We start from the raw sequence: 18801 nt of genomic DNA on the forward strand, positions 1-18801 counted from the left end.
GGAATTCAGATTAGCCTGTGTACTCCCACACACACCAACTGGGTGACCTTGGGCTAGTCACAGCTTTTCGGAGCTCTCTCAGCCCCACCCACCTCACAGGGTGTTTCTTGTGAGGGAGCAAGGGCAAGGAGATTGTAAGCCCCTTTGAGTCTCCTACAAGAGAGAAAGGGGGGATATAAATCCAAACTCTTCTTCCTCTTCTAAACTGAGGACCTCAGATTCTCCCTTCAAATCCATGTCGAAGGGGGTGAATTTAAAAGGATAATCTGGGGAAATTTGGGGGGTGCCTGCTGTCAGGGGTGCAATGGTTAAGCTAGAAGCACCAAACTTTCAGGATATCTTTAGGAGTCTCTCCTAATGATACCACCCAGGTTTGGTGAAGTTTGGTTCAGGGGATCCAAAGTTATGGACCCTCAAAGGTATAGCCCCCATCTTCTATTAGCTCCCATTGGAAACAATGGAGGATGGGGGCACCCCCTTTGGGAGTCCATGGCTTTGGACTCCCTGGACCAAACTTCACAAAACCTGGGTGGTATCAATAAGAGACTCTCCTGATAGTACATCCCAGGTTTGGTGAAGTTTGGTTCGGGAGTCCGAAGTTATGGACCCTCAAAGGTGTAGCCCCCATCTTCTATTAGCTCCCATTGGAAACAATGGAGGATGGGGGAACCCCATTTGGGAGTCCATAACTTTGGACCCCCTGAACCAAACCTCACCAAACCCGGGTTGTATCATCAGGAGAGTCCCCCAAACAATCCCTGAAAGTTTGGCGCTGCTAGCCCAAACAATGTGCCCCCTGCAGGCCAATAACCAAAAATGGACTAAAAGGTTTAAAAAACCCACAAAAGGGTGGGCGGAGCTTCGGACATGAACCCCCCCTTACCTACGTCCATGGAAGCTACCCCTGTATTCAGTGGGGACTGGGGTCTCTGGGAGGCAGAATATCATACTTAAAGACAGCAGGATTCTGACAAATGTACTCTCCTGTACAAAAGCAACTGTTTAAAATTAGAATCTGGAGTCTACTAGTTCTCAGAGTTCCAGTCTAACTGTAATCATGCACCATTTCAGGAGCAGGAGTAGTTGCAATCCTAGAGGTGTGTCATATTGATACTTTACAGCTATCTTCTTTTAATCCCTTACTCCTGAGAAAAAAACAAAACTCAGATCTATGTACAATGCATGCTTAGTATCTGGCCTAGTACAACCTTTAGCTTTCGCTCCCGCATATTATCCTATTTGCTGGCATACCTAAAGCCTCAACAGTTTTTAAAAGTTACATCTGGCACTCATGCCAAAAAAGGTTTCCTACCTCTAACCTTCTTTCAAAAACATTGGTGAATACCGTTAAAGCACTAAATGGACCAAAGTACCACATGCCTCATGTGAGTGTCTATAATTTAAGATCTTCTACCAATGTTCTTCTGTGTGTTCCACCCTTCAGAGGTGAGGTAGGTGACTACCAGAAATAGGCTTTTGTTTTAGTAGCAGTGGATTGTGGAACACCCTCCCACCACTAGGCTTGGGCTTTAGTCTCCTGATTGTCAGATGCCAAGTTAAAAAATTTTTTTTTACTTTGGGCGTGTTCACTTCTTTATAGATTTGGTCTGATTTTAAGTGTTTGGTTATAAGGGGTTGTTTTTTTCTTTCTGAATTATCTTGATTCTGAATATAGTTTGTTGTTTAGACCAATGTTTTATTGATCTACAAGTTGTATTGGAAGATATTTTAATTGTGTGTTTTTAGCTTTTAAAACTACTGCAACAAACTTTTGAAAAAATTTTGGGCACTTTCCTCCAGTCTGGTTTTAACAATAAATTGATATAATTTTCATAATCTGATATCATTAATTCAAGGTGCCAGGAGAGATAGTCAAATCATTTATGCAAGAAGGAAGGCCAGATCTTCCCTTCATCTGTCTTTGTAAAGTCTAGTTCATGATAACAATCCCCACTACCAGTTTTAAAGAAAGATTTCTATTCTCTGGAAATCAGTAGTGTATCATATGCATCATAAAAATATGTGTGTTTATTGCTTGACATTAGGGTTATAATCAGTGGTGGGATTCAAATAATTTAACAACTGGTTGTTTACAAGCACCATTTTAACAACCAGTTCTGCCAAAGTGGTGCGAACCGGCTGAATCCCACCACTCGTTATAATCCTCCAGGTGTGGCATCTGTTCCTCTGGGGGGAATGGCTGCTTTGGAGAATGGTCTGTATAGCATTATATCATGTTGTCCCTTCCCAAACCCCACCTTCATCAGTCTCTACTCCAAATCACCAGGAATTTCCCATTCCAGAGATGGCAACTCTATATAACTTCTAAATGTATCTGACTGAAGACCCATATGGATGAAATATATATGACTCTCTGTGACTTGGAAGGAGCTGGGGTGGGCTGTTAAAACCTTTAGACTACAGCCCCCCACTCAGCACCATCCCATTCCACTAATTTTAATCGACAGTATGTACGGATATGTGAAGGGTGATAGCCTCACAGTTATTTTCTGCTTTTATGTGTGAACTAAAGAAGTTTAAAAATACATAACTAGCAGAATAACACCCATGATAATTAAACTCCATTAAACGTGTAAATATTTATTGCCACTGGAAAGTGAGCACCTTCCATTTCTTAAACACTCTTCCCATGCAACTGAGTCATTATTATAATCACTGCTGTTAACTGCTGTTGTGCTCAGTCATGTAAATAATTCTAACATATAGTAATAAAACCCATAATTCTTCAACACAGATATAGCTACTGTCAAAAAACAAAGTATCTAAAGCCTCAAATAACATCCTCATGTCTCTTCAGTATCTTCTCAGCCTCCTACAGTAGCCCTGCTTTATCTGCTCTCATGTGATTGGCCACTTGCAGCTCAGATTTAATTAACTTATCACAAGGTCACCTCTTTCTCCTGTCTGGCGTTCTTTTCTGCACTATCAGTGGAAATCTCACCTTGGTCCCCTTCTGTCCTGCTCCCTGCAAACCTAAAGAAGTGATCACACAAAGAACTCACAGGAAGGCATCGAATGAAAAAAGGAAGAATAAAAGGGCGGAGGGACAGGTGGAATGGGAAGGGAGGTGTTCAGACACCACCACAATATGTGGCAGCATAAGACTTTTCACCACCAAGGTTAAGATCGTAAATATTTAATGTTAGGACAATGCAACTGTTAAGAGAAAAGTGTAAGCAAAGTCATAACTGTACTGGATAGAGTGATAGACTTGAAGTGGACAGATGAAGCTCAGCAGTTAAGTTTACCATACAACCTTTGGCTAGTTCCTATCTCCCAGCTCAAACCACATCACAGGTTTGTTGTGAGGATCAAACAGAGATGCGTGAGTCATATACTGTTTGAAGGGAGGGTGTGACACTAATGCATTACATAAATTTCAGCATGCCAGAAATCCAGCTGTTTTCTTTCTACAAAAGTGACCCTGGCTTAAGTACGTCCCAAATAATGTTTTTCTTCTAGACGACAGTATTTCTTATTTTCGTTACTTTAAAATCTTCCTAGATTATCAAACTGAAGGATGAGGTTCTTGCATTTTTAAAAGGAAAAAATGCCACTTTTTGTACTAGCAAAGAGAACATGCCTGAAGCGTGTGCCTGGGCCACAGAGCAGGGGAATAAAAGAAACTCATTTATCATTATTATTTTAAATGATGTGTCTTAAATCTTATGATGTGAAGGGTTCTGACTCATGGTGCTTTCAGTTGGCAGTTTAACATGAGCCAGATGCAAACTCTCTCTCCCCACCCCCCACCCCCCACACACTGTAGGAAGACAAACAGGACTTCCACTGTGTGTATCACCTGAATGATCTAAATACACATAGCCAGGAGATAAAAGCGCTTTTCATATAACAAGGGACAGCCAACTGACAATCCATAGGCTGTAGCTCCCCCTCCTAATGTATACAGGCTGGGTCTTCCCCACCCCCTTAACCATTAACTGATGTAAAGCTACTGTCTGCATTCCATATCTTGCGTCTTTGGGGGTTGGAGGTATTCCTTTGGTTAATTTACCACTTACATTCTTCTACATAACTGGGGAGTTCCCCAGTACCTTCTATCACTGCTCAAATGTCCCCCTTATATGATTCCCTAAGATCTCAGACTGAGTTAATTTCTCCTCTTCTCCCTTTTCCCTTTAACTGATACTCAGCTGCACATTCGTGCCTTTCGCCTTTACCAGGCAACCTTTTCCTTTGACCAATTTACAAAGAAATATTTTTCACATGCCCATGAAGTCTGTCTCCTGAATATATGCAGACTCCTACCTGGGCTGAAGTTGGCCCACTTGAGCAACTGTCATTTTCCACACAGATACTGGCCAGTTTACTATCAGACACAGTGGGGTTGAAGTAAAAGTTGCCACTAATGCTCCACTGAGCATTTTTTTAAAAACACCCTCCTCCCATTTGTATTGCTATCAACCAACAGTAACCCTAGAAGATGGAAAGACTGAGAGGAAGACTGGAAAGAGCAGAGAGGTATGACATAACTCTACCCCTTCAAACTGTTTTGCAGCTCAAAATGGCACACCCACAGAGCTTGTAAGAAAAGAAATAAACAAGTTACATCTTCCCAAAAACACTGATTTGAATTACCTTAAAAGAGCATAACTGCTTACTACTGCAATCTTAATGTCTGCTTTTGTCTACAATTATATTGCCTACTTGTTGTGTATGGAAGGAGAACTGTGTGGGAAAACAACATTAAAAGTGTCATTGACTACAACTCTGAGCTGTAAAATGAGATGTTGGTACAGAACCAAGGCTTAAGTGGTCCTTTCTGCAGGGCAAGATGCAAAAATTCAACACCATACCAGATAAAAAAGGAAGTGTGAGACAAGCTTACAAGCTTTTTATACCAAACTGCATTATCTCCAGACAGAAGTAGGGCTATACTTCCTTAGGACAAATCTGAATTAATCATCTTCTCCACCTTTAACTGGGAAATGTATGGGAGTACTTTAAATCCTGCTTTTTTGTAAAAAAAAAATAACACATAAAATTAAGATCACACAAAGCTGGGCATTACTTTCCTGCTCTTGGGTCTAAGCCTTCCTGTGCCCCCTCTTTTCTCAGCTCTTTGAACACAGTCCCTTAGTCACAGCCCCTTTCTTGCCTTTCAGGAAGCCCTTCCCCTACTGAATCCTCAGTAGATATTGTAAGGGGGAGGGGGAGAGGTGGTAGCAATATTATCTGCATCAGTCTTCGTTTCTTGGTGACTTCATTTCCTTCTACACGGGATCAGCTCCCCAGAACTACAGCCTTCAGCTCCTTCCTGGGTTTTTTCTCCCCTCTTTTTCCTGGATGGAGAGGGAGCCATCTTCTGAACCCTCATTCCCACCTCGCTCCATGTCTCCAGCAGATCGAAGCCTCTATCTGGCAAGCCGCTCCTATCTTTCCTAGCCGTATCAGGATTAATTTTAGCAGCCTGACCTCACCTGCCACTGGACTAGAGAGGGGGCGGATGGGCGGGGAAACAAAGCATGGGCGCTATTCCGGGGACAGTTAGCACCTGACCGAATCAGGGGAATTTTTCAGCGAGTGGGCGGGATCTAGCCAAGAGAGAAGGGAAAGGTGGCGGCTACTGTGATGCAACAGCATCGCTCAGTTTTCTTCACCCAGCAAAATCTGGATGCAGAAAAGCGACTCTCGCTGAGCTAGAGACAAAAAGCACCTGGTGGCTTCAGAGCGAGAGCGCCCCATTGCGTAGCGACGACAGAAAGTGGAGCAGAAGCGAGAAGGCTGCTGAGCACAGAACGGCCGAGGTAATGAGCCTCAGAGGGACGAGCTCCTTCAACGAGTGAGCTTAGCAGGACGTAGGAAGGAAGGCGCAATTAGTAAAGGGTCGTTGCCGAACAGGATCGAGGGACACCATCAGCATCTTAGGATGACAGCAGGCAAGATGCTCACATTTAAATAGAAAAGGCGTGGGGACTGAGCAACAGAACCAGAAAGCCTCTAACCCCCCCCCCCCCCCGCTTGCAGCAGGCCAACTTTAAGACAAATGCGAAACAACCCCTGCCCCCCAGGCGGCGCGTCGGCCACAGCTCCCGAAGGAGGGCGGCAGAGGGCGTGCCGCTTGCGGAGGCAGGAAGGGGTGGGGGCTGCTGCTCGTCAGGCGCCTGCATCGCGGGCCACTCCCCGCCGGCTGATTTTGCCCACGCTCCAAGAAGCGCTTAATGCACCGCGGGGAGCAAAGGGAGCGCGCAGGCGGCGCAGGCACTGAAGAAGGGTCCCTCCTCCCCTCCGTCTTGGTCTGATTGGACGGCTTTCTCTCTGAGTTCCGAGTCCAACTCTGGGTACAAACGCCCGAGGCTGCAACCTTTTTGATGGTGCTTCATCTTATTTCTATCCAGCCTAGCATCGAGCCTCTGGCGTCCCCTTCCTTTCCATACTCCCGCGTTGACATCCCCTGACACCTGCTCTTCAAACATTCCGGCCTTTTCAACCTGTGACGAACCCCCTCCCGGCAGGCGGCGGGTGCACCAACTCAAGATGCACCGTCGAATTTTTTAAAAATCTTCCTTTGGATCAGTGCTGACATTGGAGGAGTTCATACAGCTGCGACAGTACAGCAGCGGAGAACGAGCAAAGCCCAGAGGTCTTAAAGAAGATACCAGCGAACGGGGTGGGGAACACATGGTTTTGCCATGAGGGAAGAAGGGCGTGATTCCTTTTGGTCCTGGAGCCTACTGACCCTTCTTTCAGTGGCTGAAAAAAATGATGAGCTGAACAACATGCTCTGATAGTAAAAAGGGAGTTCCATTGAACTGGGTGCAAAAGGGGAAAGGGAGCAGAGCCGGAAAAAGGGAAAGATGGAGGTACCATGCTCCCTTGTCTGCCTCTTTAGACAGGGGCAAGCGTACCTTAAAGACACTATCTTGCCTACTTGGTGGGATTTTCGGGAGCCAGCACAGCAACAAATTTCAGCACACTGTGTCCTCCAAATTTGCTAACCTCCTTAGTCTACCAAATATGTGGTAGATTACCTAATGTGACACCTTTGTGTCTTCCACGGGGTCAGGCAGCATCTTTGTTGGTGCTACAGCTGTCCATATAGCACAACTGCAACAGGGGTTTCACAGGACAAGAATTCCCAGTTTCCCTGCCCCGCCCCCCTAGCAGCAGCCACGCCCCCTCCCTTGTGCACCTCTCGGAGTTTATCAGATTTTTAAAATTGACAACTGAATACCATTATAGCAGTTTAATAATCTGTGCATTAAGTATTCTGAATCCCAGAATTCATTTTTAAGTTAAATTTCTAGCCCCTTTTGTTGAAGATATATGCCTTTCCCTTTTTACCTCTACATTATTTTTAGAGAAAATCTGGGAATTCAGAGACCTTGATGCACATATTGTTTTATCATTATAAAGATGTAACTATATTCAATTACATTTTAAAAAACACACAAAAAACCAACCTCCCAGTAGTTGAAGGAGGAAATGGCAACTGTGGGCACAGGGGCAGAGAAATGGCTGCTATGTGGGCGGGCCCAAAAACCACAACTTTCCTGAAGACATGGTAGCCATCCAAGCTTTGCTGCAATATTTCTTTAACTCTGCAGAAAAGCAAGTTTGGGAAATCTTGGGAGGTACATGAATGCACCATGATGCTGTAGATAGGTAGGGGGGAAACCCACTCACCAAGAGCATCAAATCCAGGGCAAAATAACCAGTGTGTGGACATGGCCAAGATGTGAGTCTATCATTGTTATGCCTTTTTGTAAGAAAGTGAACATTCCAACATCTCAATATCCTGGGAGACATTCATGGCTCTTCAATCCCTTTATCTACACTATCAGGGCAGGAGTAAATATAGAAGGTCATTTACCAGGTTGGTAAATTTGTCATCAGCAAAATACAGTGACCCTACTTGGTAGCAAATAATTATAAGCATAGCTGGGTGATCTCAATACAAGGGACTGAGTTCACCCAAATGGATTTTTAAAAAAATTATTTCAGTATATGAGCTGTGTTTTTTAAACCCCACATCAAAAATGCTTATTCTGTATTAATCTATAATAATCCAGAAATGCTCCTTTATGGGACTATAACATCTGATTTAAATGGAGACTTGAGGGAAATGTATCTGGAACAATTCTTTGTTCAAACCAGACTGGTCCTTCTTTGGATCTGTGTCACGTGCCCTTTTGCAATGTGGCACAATTCTGTTAAATCGCTTTAGGAAATGCCTAGTGGTTATTTGTTATCAGTGCCAGGATGCCAAATTTTAAACTGGCCACAATAGCTAGTAAATGTTATTTCATGTCATGAAAAGCTTCAACTGCCCATTTCCACTTGCTAAACCTGTATTCAAGGGCGAAGATGCCCCCCCCCCCGCCCAGTTAGCTCACTGTTCAACTGCCCATTGCCATTTTTCTCAGCATGTTTTGTCTGAAATGGCCATTTGGACCCAACCCTCATTGATTCAATTACACATCAAGTTTCACCTGAATGGTTTCTTTACAGCCAAATATTCACCTAGCTTTATTTTGCTCCTGGGTATTTTTCATGTTTATCTTTTTAATCATAACTAATACACCACACAGTAAAGCACCGTTTATCTAGAGGGCCTTAATCAGTTTGTAAACCACCAAGGTGCCAGAACCGCACAGTTTAAAGTAGGAAGTCTCATGAACAGGTTTCAACAGACGTTCCCAGCATCTTCTTTTTCTGTTTCTTATTATGTTTTTTCCCACCCTGCATGCTCTCTCATTCCTTAGGTTTTTCTAAAATGGGTATCTGAACCAAAAGGGTGGCTGCTTCAAGTTCCTTCCGTTCTCCATATTTAAGATTAACAGTCTGCCCCAACTACCTCTTTACCTTCTATCCCCCTTCTTGTTCTTTTTACTCCTTGCAAGATAATCAGCCCTCTTTTCCCTGCCATCCCTTCAGTGAGTAACCCTGGGTCAGCTGCCCCCTTTAGAAATAATTTCTAAACCTTTTCCCATGCCTTTTTTAAATGAGCTCTCCCAATCAATTTATATGCATTGTCTCCAAGTGTGTTAACTTCCCTCCTACCTTCATTATTGCCACTGCTTCATTCAAACACAGCCTGCTCTGTCATTCCTCCCATGCACATTGAGAACGGACTGTGTGCTGCACTCAGCACAATTCTAGCAGCAATGCTCTGTATATAGTTAGACACATATTCCACTGAAATCAGTGGAACTTAAGCATTTTAGCTGGGCACAGGATTCCTACCTGAATACTGATATCCACTATTTACCAAAATGTGAAGCCACTCTGTAGCAACAGTTCCTAGGTGGTTCAAACTACCCTATTCATTTCAGTCATGGCCACAGAATCTGTGTAATTTTAGACAGCCTATAGCAATTTTTTGCAGTTAACATGTTAACAGTTTGCAGGGAGGTTTGTATTCAACAGAATGAGCAGAGAATATTTGTGCGTTGCATAATAGAAGAGTGAAATGCTTTCTCATTCTCCTTTATACACCAGTTGAATCAATTTGTACCATGGGGACCTCCCACTGCCTAGAACAGGTCATATGGAGTCCCAGGAGCTTCTAATTTCACAATTTTATTGGAGGATCAAAACAGACTTCTAGGTTTCCTTGTATTTGGGTCAGCTGTGTCACATGAGAGATGAGTGTATGGTGAAAGTTCTATCCCAATTCCCACTTGCTCTTATGAGATTTGAGGTTACAGAGGGAGAGTTATAGAGGGAATGAAGTATAAGGTACATTGTATCATGAGAGAAATAATTTAATGTCTTTCTTCCCATATATTTGTGCTAAAAACTGCTATACTATGCAAACTGCAATCCTAATGCAAATTCCTGGAATGCAGCCCCACTGAATCAGTTCAGATGCTTATAAGTAAATACAGTGGAACCTCGGTTTTCGTTGGTAATCCATCCGAAAAGAATCAATGAAAACCGAAACCGATTAAAACCGAGGCAAACTTTTCCATAGGAATCAATGTAAATCCAATTAATCCATTCTAGGCACTCCAAAAAACATACCAAAAACACATTTTTTTGGTGATTAAACATAGTGTTTAATGCTGAAAACAGTAACAAACAACAACACTAGGACCAACTTCAGAGCCAGTGGACCAATGTTGCATCAGAAAGCTGTGCAAAGAGGTCTGTTTCTGACACCTCTTTAAGATTTGTCTGAAATGGGGCAAGACATTGTCATTAAACAAGTTGCTGACACGGCCTGCAACAGCTTTGTCCAGGTGATTTTTCTCCACAAACCCCTGCACCTTACTGCAAATCGATGAAAACCGAGGCAAATAAATGAAAACCAAGACAAATTTTTCACTGAAAAAATCGATGAAAACCGAAACCAATGAAAACCGAGGTTCCACTGTATACTTAGACAAAGATAGCAGTCTCTGTGGACTGAGCTCTCTGGAACTTAGTAATCAACCTCTCTCCTGAGCAACAAAAGGCTGTAGACATTGTGAATGTTTGCACCACACAGTGTTCAAACTTACTAGATATAGAAACCTTTAGGATACTGATAGCTGCATCAATAAAAGATGCACAATAGCTTTTGGATTCCAGAAGACTCCTGGAAACAGCCTGTATTGTAAGAAAGGCTGAATGCATATACTTCTGCCTTTCTAGAAGGCTGGTTGTAGAACAAAATATCAGATATGGGTCAGTGAGATATGGGGAAGTTCTGGATACCACCAACGTAAAGCCATTTAAACAAGATTAGATAATAATCTATGTTTTCAAACATACATTCTTTGTTATCTGATACTGAAGGATGAACAGACATCACTGTAGCAAGCTTGTGAACCTTCCTGGAGATATTTGGCTGGCCATGTGCAGCAGGAAGAATGCTGAGAACTGAATTACAGGCTTGACCCTACATGGCAATTCCTTTGTCTCAGAATTTAGCTTGGCATATATGTTCTCCATATTCATCTTTGTGAGTATTCTGTGCAGCCCCACATTGAGACTGCACTTGCATAGGCCTGCCACAAAAAGATTTTCAAGCTTTCTGTCTGCTCTGCAGCTCTGAACAGCACTCGCTCCCCTGCTTCCCACCCAGATGGTCATATGATGGGAGGGGGAGTAGTGCTATTCCCTCAGTTTTTCTTTCGCAGCCACAGAAGAAAGAAGTTCTTGCTTCAGCGTTGCTGATTCTTCCCCCTACACCAGGCCTGAGATCCTGTGAGGCAGTTTTTCATCAAAATTATTAGATTTTTCTCTTCTATCGTGGCAGTAGGAAAGGGCTCTGCCTTTTACCAGCAATTTTTGCTTCAGTTCTGATGTTTTGTTTCCTCACACCAGGCCTCAGGCTGAGTGAGACAGTTTTGTTGTTGAAATTGTGAGCTTTTTCTCTTTTACCATGGATGTCGAGAACTTTTTCAGAAAGTTTTTCCTTCAGCTCTGCTGATTCTTTGCCTCACATCAGGCCTCTGAATCTGTGAGGTGGCTTTCTTAGTCAAAATTGTGAGGTTTTTTGTTTCTACCATGGAAGTTGGGAAGGGCTCTGCCCTTCTTTCAATAAGTTCTTCCTTCAGCACTGCTAATGTTTCTCCCCCTCACATCAGGCCTCAGGCCCTGTTGGGTATTTTCATTAACATTTTTTATGAGCCATGTGACTTATACTTTCAATATGGCTAACAATGTTAGTCATAAGAGTTGCCTCTTTTGGTTTCAACTTCATCTTCTTTCCACCATTCCCCCTGCTCTACTGTGGTAGACAAATCCAAGCCAACAAAGCATGAGGTATTCTCATCAACTGTCATGGGAGCAGGCATCTTTGGCTCCCATCCTAAAATCCTTGGCCCAGGGTGTGACCTCCAGGTTCACCTCTGCTCTGCCTACTCAGGGCAGGTCCTCTGCTGGGCCATGATGTGCGGGCACTCTGCCTAACAGCTTGACAGCTTCAGCCTTAGAAAAGCAGCCTGTTAGGATGAGGGCGATCCTCTTGCTGTCCACCACAACGTCCTAGGACAACAGTTGGGTCCATTTTGTTCTATGGCTACAAGGATAAAAAGTTGTATCTGAATTGTGTGACTTACCTGTGTTTGATTACTTAGTCCACCTGAAAGGTTCCGGTCTTTCTACATCCTCAATTAAAGTGCACGGTTCTGCTATTCTCAGCTATTCATCTTGGGGTGGATTCATTCTCCTCTTTGCCTGCCCACCCTGCAAATGTTGCCTCAGCTGTTTACAGAGCATTCACTTGCCTATTAAGAGGCCTGTGCCACAGTGGGATTTGACTTTGATCTTCACTGGGTTAATGGGATGCCCCTTTGAACCTTTGACATCCAGTGACCTATTACTCCTGTCCTATAAGACTGGCCTCCTTGTCGCCATCACCTCTGCTAGGAAGGTGGGAGACCTGTGGGCTCTCAGGTGTGATCCACTATCAATGAATTCCATCATGAAAACCTTCTGTGGTGCCTTGGGCTAAAGCATTCCTAAGCTGGTTTCAGGACATGGTGTGGTCAATGTTCTTCCCCAGACCATCTCCCCCGGGGGAACAGTCTCTGCATACACTACACATACACAGGGCATTGCTTTTCGACTTGCACTGCACTGCAGACATGATGGAGGGCAATAATCTTTTCATTCTGGTAGGGGACCATATAGAGAATTCACAGTAGCTATGTCTGTCCACTTGAGCGTGCAAACTCATGAAGTTAGCCTACTGCTCATCAGGGGTGGTTTGGCTATTGGAAGTTCAGGATCGCTTCACAAGAGCGCAGGTAGCATCAGCACATCAAATGCACAAAGTCAGGATATTTACAGGGCTGTCACATGGCCCTCCCTGATATCCGTTCTTTACACTACTCAGTGGACATTAACTCCTACAGGGAGGCTGCAGTGGGCTAAGCAGTCTGCAGGTGTTAGTCAAACAGACAGCCTCATATCCACTGCCAAACTATTTCAGTTTGCTGGTCTCCCAATGTGGGACTCCACAAATACCCACAAAGATGAAATACAGAGTTGCACTTACCTGTAATTGTTGTTCATCAAGTGGTTTCTGTGCAGACACAAATTCCTCCCTCCTACCCCCACCATGAGCTGCTACCTTTTGCCACGCTGCAACTAGCTTTCCAGGTCTTCCTTGTCTAGCCATGGTGGCAGTAAGAGAAGTGAGGGAATAGCACTCCTCCTATGATGTGACCATTTGGGTAGGAATCTTTCCTGCCAAGGGGAGGGGAGTGAGTGCTCTTCAAAGCTGCAGAGCAGACAAAAAAGCTTGAAAAGCTTTTCATGGAAGGCCTGCGTAAGCAGAGTGCCAATGTGTGTCTGCACAGAAACCCACTTGATCAACTACAGTTACAGGCAAGTGCAACTGTTGATTAAAAGGTAACTGTCCATACATTATGCCAATATCATAGATGCAGAAATGAAAGGCCACATGCAGATGCTTAGTGGAAAACAGATCATGGGGAATGGAGAAGGGCAGTTCAAATTAATTAATTTGATTTCATAAAAGAGACAATGGTGGCGAGACAAAACCGTCACAGTCAGGGAGTGGGACTATCAGCGCACAAACCATTCACTAGATAGATTATGATGTACTGGGCATCAGTTTCCACAGCAAGAAGTTTTCATAGTACAGAAGGTCCAGTTCTCACGGTTTGGAAGGAACTGAAGTGCTACTATCTGCAGTAATGAGAATAGCTTAGAAAAGAAACTCAGACAGCAACAGGCAGCTTCATATACTTTTCTGCTCAGTGTGTTGCACTGTGAAAAATAAACTAGTGTGAATAAGGAGAATGTAAAAAATATTACAGAGCTATTCCACTCTTCAGTGGACTCCGTCTCTCTTGTCTGGAGCTGTCTATGCAGTTTTGACTTTCCTGTTTCTAGTACACCAAGAAAAATGGTTTAATAGAGGAGTACTGAAAATTGGCTAAGACCTACAAAAGCTGAGTTGAGACTGAGAAGCAAAACACAGCTGTTCTAAATGAAGGCTTATATACATAAAACACATTAATAGTGAGCACTATAGAGGGTGGATGCTGAGTTCCTTTTATACCTGCACTTGAGCAAAATCTGCAAACTTCAAAATGTGAAACAGGACAAAATTACTATACAAATTCAGTGTAATTAGGCTAAGGCAAGTACTGCCAAAAGATATCATTTAGGCCAATTGTTGGACACAATTTTAAAAACAGGACCATAAGAAAAGTCTGGCAGCATCAGACCAATAGGTCACTTAGCCTAACACCTCCCCACACTCCCACACACAGCCAGATGTTTCTAAGAAGTTTTCAGGTAAGCTATGAAAATAACAGGCTATGGCTCAGTGGCAACTTCACATGTAGAAGATACAGATTCAATCTCCAGCATCTGCAGTTAAAAGGATAAGATGTGAAAAGCTGAGACCCTAAAGAACCAGGTAATAGTGGTAACAATCCCCCATAGTCTGAGACAGTATAAATTAGTTTCATGTATTCAACAGCTGTCCCTGGTTCTTTGCCCCAAGCTTCTGACATTCAGAGGTATACTGCCACAGAACACTGAGGTTCCATCTAGTTACCATTGATTAACCGCCATCAGTAACCACTAAAATGAATGGAGCAGGCATAGCTCCATGCAGTGAAAACCAGGAAGAAACTTTTGCAGTTCAATAATGCCTTACTTACACTGAAGTAACACAGCAAGCACTGTCCACTGTGGATGATTTACTGTGTTGTGCTAAGCAGAGCTAAATTCTTAGTAAACTGACTTCAGTGAAGGTAGGCAAGTATGACTGCTTAAGAGTGCTCTGTATGAAACTGAATGGACACTCAAAGCCTAATTTCTAAAAGGCAGTCCTTGTAGTGGCTTATCGATCACTCACCCATCTTACTGATTCCTATAGTACTGATGATAAGTTACCAGCCACTTGGAAGTCAGACCCATGCAATACCAAGAATATATAAAAGGGAATGGGAACCTTCATTCCAGCTCCAACATTTGAATTGCATCTCAAATCATCCTTATTCCAACAGGATTGTGAAAACCAAAGACTTATTTAAGGACTTATTCAAGACACTTAAGGCAGAGTAGCTAATCCTCCTGGAGTACACCTGAGCCACCCTTTTCGTAGGAACAGGCAGCAGGCAGAATATGCTTTCTCGTATTAAGGGTGCTGCACCTGTAGTGAACCCCAAGTACTGGGAATGCAAGACCAGATTAGATTTATTTCCTATTCCACAATGAAAGCATCATGCAGTTATGCCTGAGGTGCCTAGGAAAGCTGCCGTTTGCTGCGTTATACCACCACACAGTCCCTTTCGAAGAAGTCCGAGAGCGTTCTCGGACAGCAGCAAATGCGTGACTCGAAGAGAGGAGCTGTGGCCACCAGTCAGAGTCTGACCCCGGCTAAAGACAGCATGAAAGCCGGGCAAGGAAACTTCTTTCCCTCCCCAGCCGATGTTTTGCTTCTCCAGGGCGAAGGCGCGGGGAAGCTGGCCGGCCACGGTTTCGCGCGGCTCGCTTTCTTCCAGGAACAGCAGGTGCCTTCCCGCCGCCGTGGCTGAGGGGCAGCGCCGAGTGACTCATTCGAAGGGAAAGGAGCGGCAGCCGGCAACGGACTCTCTCGGCCCAAACTACAGGCAACTGGGAAACTCCGTCAACTCCAGAGAGAGGGAGAGAGGCAACCGAAAGCCGCGGGGATGAGCAGGGCGGAACAGAAGGCAGTCAGCCAAGGAGAAGGAAGGCGGCGGGGGAGAAAAGGAGAGGGCGCTTCTGCGGGCCACTCCCCTCACTCGCCCCCTGCTGCAACCTCGCCGGGCGAGAGTCCCTAGTCGACCGCCCCTTCCTCAGGTGCTGCCAATCGCACTCGCTGCTCCTTAGAAGAGGGGATCCGCAAGACAGGAGGTAGTTGGCGGGTTTCCCCAAAAAGTTCCCGCCAAGGCTCCTCACATCGCCCTGTAGTTTCCTCGTGCGCAGGCCCCCCTCCGCCTGTGGCGGCTTCCAGCCACCGCCCTCCATTCCTCGCAGCAGCTGCCTCTCGCACGTCCCCGACCCCCTTTTCGCCTCCCAGCTAAGCGCCGACCCCCTCCCTTTCCCCCGCCCAATCAGCCGCGGGCATCGCCCCTCCTCCTCCTCCAGGTGCGCGGAGCGGCGCCTCGACCCCCGCCTCTCTCTCACGCACACACTGCACACCCGCAAGACAAAGGCGCCGGTCCTGCCCACTTGCGCCCGGACCGAGCGCTCAGCTTCGCGTGAGGGGCCGGTCCCTGCCCCGACAGGCATGCAGCAGCTGAGCAGGGCGGGAAGGGGGTGTAGCTCTTACCTTTGGCGGATTCTGGATCTAGGTACATTCTCCTTTCCACGCGTGCCGGCCCGTGGGCTTCTGAAGTCAAAGTAAATTCCTCCGGGGATGTACACAATAGGGCTGGGAGGGACAGGCTGTCCCAGAGTGCGCTGGGGCGTCCGGGCTGCTTCTCAGTCAGTATCCAGCTCCCACTCGTCTTCTTAGAGAAGCGACCACCAGGCGCTGCAAGGTGGCGGCGAAGGAAGAAAGAAGCCACAGGCTGCTGGCGGCCCAAGAGTGACCTCCACAAACAGGTTGGAGTCCCCGGCGAAGGGCTGCGAGAGCCGGCATGAGGAGGGAGGCGAGTGAATGAATGAGGCGCCTACTGGCGAAGGCTCACCCTCTGGCTCCTGGGCTTGCTCACTGATTCACGTCCACACAGGAACATGCCAAGCCTCTGGAGCCCTTCCCCTCGATAGGAGTGTGTGTATGTGTGCGCGCGCGCGCGCACTGCGAGCCTGTGTGGCTGACGGTGCGCGCTTCTCGCACACGTCCACTTGCTGCTCGCTGCTGGTGAGAGAAGTAATTGCAAGGCAGACAGATGGAAAGACACAGCCCAAAGCAGCAGCTGGGGAGATTGATGCTGCTTTTGATGGCCTGCAATCAGTCCCTCAAGGGACGCAGTTTTGCTCACTGCTGGCCATGGCTCGCAAAGACGCTTGGATGTTCAAATAAAAGAAAGATACCCCCCCACACACACACACACACAAATAAAAGAAAGTACACCCACCCACACACAAATAAAAGAATGACAACGCCCCCACAAACACACATTGTTGTCCTGGGTATATATGTGGTTCCCACTGAAACTGGAAGTACCAGCTAAACTATGCTCTGCTTGTACGCTCAAAAAAGGCATGCTGACATGCCCAAGCAATAGCTTAGCAGGATGTAATGAAGACAGCTCAGGGAGAGACCAGTCCACAGTGCCATCTGCTTCTGAACGTTTTGCTATGGGACATGCCTAAGGCCACTTCAGTAATCTGTACAAAACTTATAGTGGCTGGATATTAAAGATGTGTGCTTTTATTCTACCAATAGGCTGCTAATTCTCTTGGAGTGCTGATTCACAACCAAACTGTTCCAACTCTTGTAGATACAGATGTTTAATCCAGAGCCTTTCCCCACAGCATATGAGCTGCTGAGTCCATTTGAAACACCAGATCTTTTTGTGCTTAAGGTCTCCTCCAGACAGTAAAAGAATAGTTCCACTTCAGGGTTTGTTTTTTGTTTGTTTTTCTTCTAGTAAAGATAAAATATCATCTCCCAGCTTTAAAGCTGAGCATGATTTTCTTCACTGATATGATCTTAGCTAAAACCAGGACTGGATTTTTTGTGCTAGGTGAATTAATTCTCATGCTCTCTGTGTGAGAAAACAGAGAACACACACACAGCTTCCTTTAATTTAGTGCCGATTTGTCATTTTCTGGGGTTGGGGGAACACTGCCACTAAATTAAAGGAACCCCAGCCTGCAGGTTATATCCTCTGCAAGGATGCATGAGATATTGATGTATAATATCAGAGGGAGGCCTGAGCAGAGAGGGAGACCCTTATAGATGAAAATGGTTCCCCACAAATTCCCTTGGCATTTTAGTTTCAACCTGATACTCAATGTTAAACTTGGAAATCAGGCCCTGTGTTTATTTCATCCTTGTGCAGGTGAGACAGAGGATGTCCTGAACTGGTGGCTGGAGGCAGTAGTGGAAGCTCAGTCAAGAAAACAACAGAAGTACTGTTGGATGCTGGTCCTGATCATGGAATTGAGTGGTGGCTTACTCAGTACAGAACAGCACTCCCTGGAGCAACAGGTTTTCAGCTTGGGAATGCTGTCTAATCTGGATCTGTATTGGATGCACAGATTTCAGGTGGAGATCTGACTACAGTGATTCATGCTCCCGACACCATTAGGTTAGGTTACTGTAGGGCACTCAGTGTATGACTGCCAATGAAGATGGTTCAGAAACTTCAACTATGACAGTGATTGCAGTATAGTGGTTAGCATGCTGAACTAGAACCTGGGAGACCCAGTTTGAAGTCCCTGTGGAAAGCTTTCTAGGTGACCTTGGGCCAATCACACATTTGGAGCCTTGTTGTGAGGATAAAAGGGAGGAGGGTGGTATAAACAGCTTTCGGTCCCCACTGGAGAGAAAGATGGGATTTAAATGAAGAAAAAAGTATTCCAAATTCAGTAACAAAACAGCTATTAGACATGGACTATATGCAGCATATTAAGTTCTGGAAGATAGTTGCCACTTAATTTCCTCGCTCAATTCAAAAGGCTGTTTTTAACTTACTAGGTCCTATACAGCCTGAGATTAGAGTAGTTGAAGGAATGTCTCTTTCCATATGTTCCTTGAGATTCTGATCTTCTACTGAAGCCCTGCTTCATATTCCCTACCTTCACAGGTACGGTGGGTAGCCACAAAGAACAGGGCATCCTCAGTGGTGATTTCCAGCCTTTGGTATATGCTTAGAATGTAATAAGCATTTCTGAAAGAACTAGCAGCAGGCAAATACAGGCATGCTA

General features: G+C 45.1%; 1 protein-coding gene across 11 annotated transcripts in view; it reads right to left on the minus strand.

The window, feature by feature from the left end:
- Positions 1-16682, minus strand: part of SYT7 (synaptotagmin 7) — a 287146-nt gene extending 270464 nt beyond the window's left edge. For all 11 annotated transcript variants that reach the window (XM_048484279.1, XM_048484274.1, XM_048484278.1 and 8 more), the window contains exon 1: positions 16253-16682. In XM_048484279.1, coding sequence (XP_048340236.1) covers positions 16253-16280 — 28 coding nt within the window. In that variant the 5' untranslated portion in view covers positions 16281-16682. The remainder of the gene's footprint in view (positions 1-16252) is intronic.
- Between the last annotated feature and the right edge of the window lie 2119 nt (positions 16683-18801).

This window comes from Sphaerodactylus townsendi, linkage group LG02 (assembly GCF_021028975.2).
Source record: "Sphaerodactylus townsendi isolate TG3544 linkage group LG02, MPM_Stown_v2.3, whole genome shotgun sequence".
NCBI lineage: Eukaryota > Metazoa > Chordata > Lepidosauria > Squamata > Sphaerodactylidae > Sphaerodactylus > Sphaerodactylus townsendi.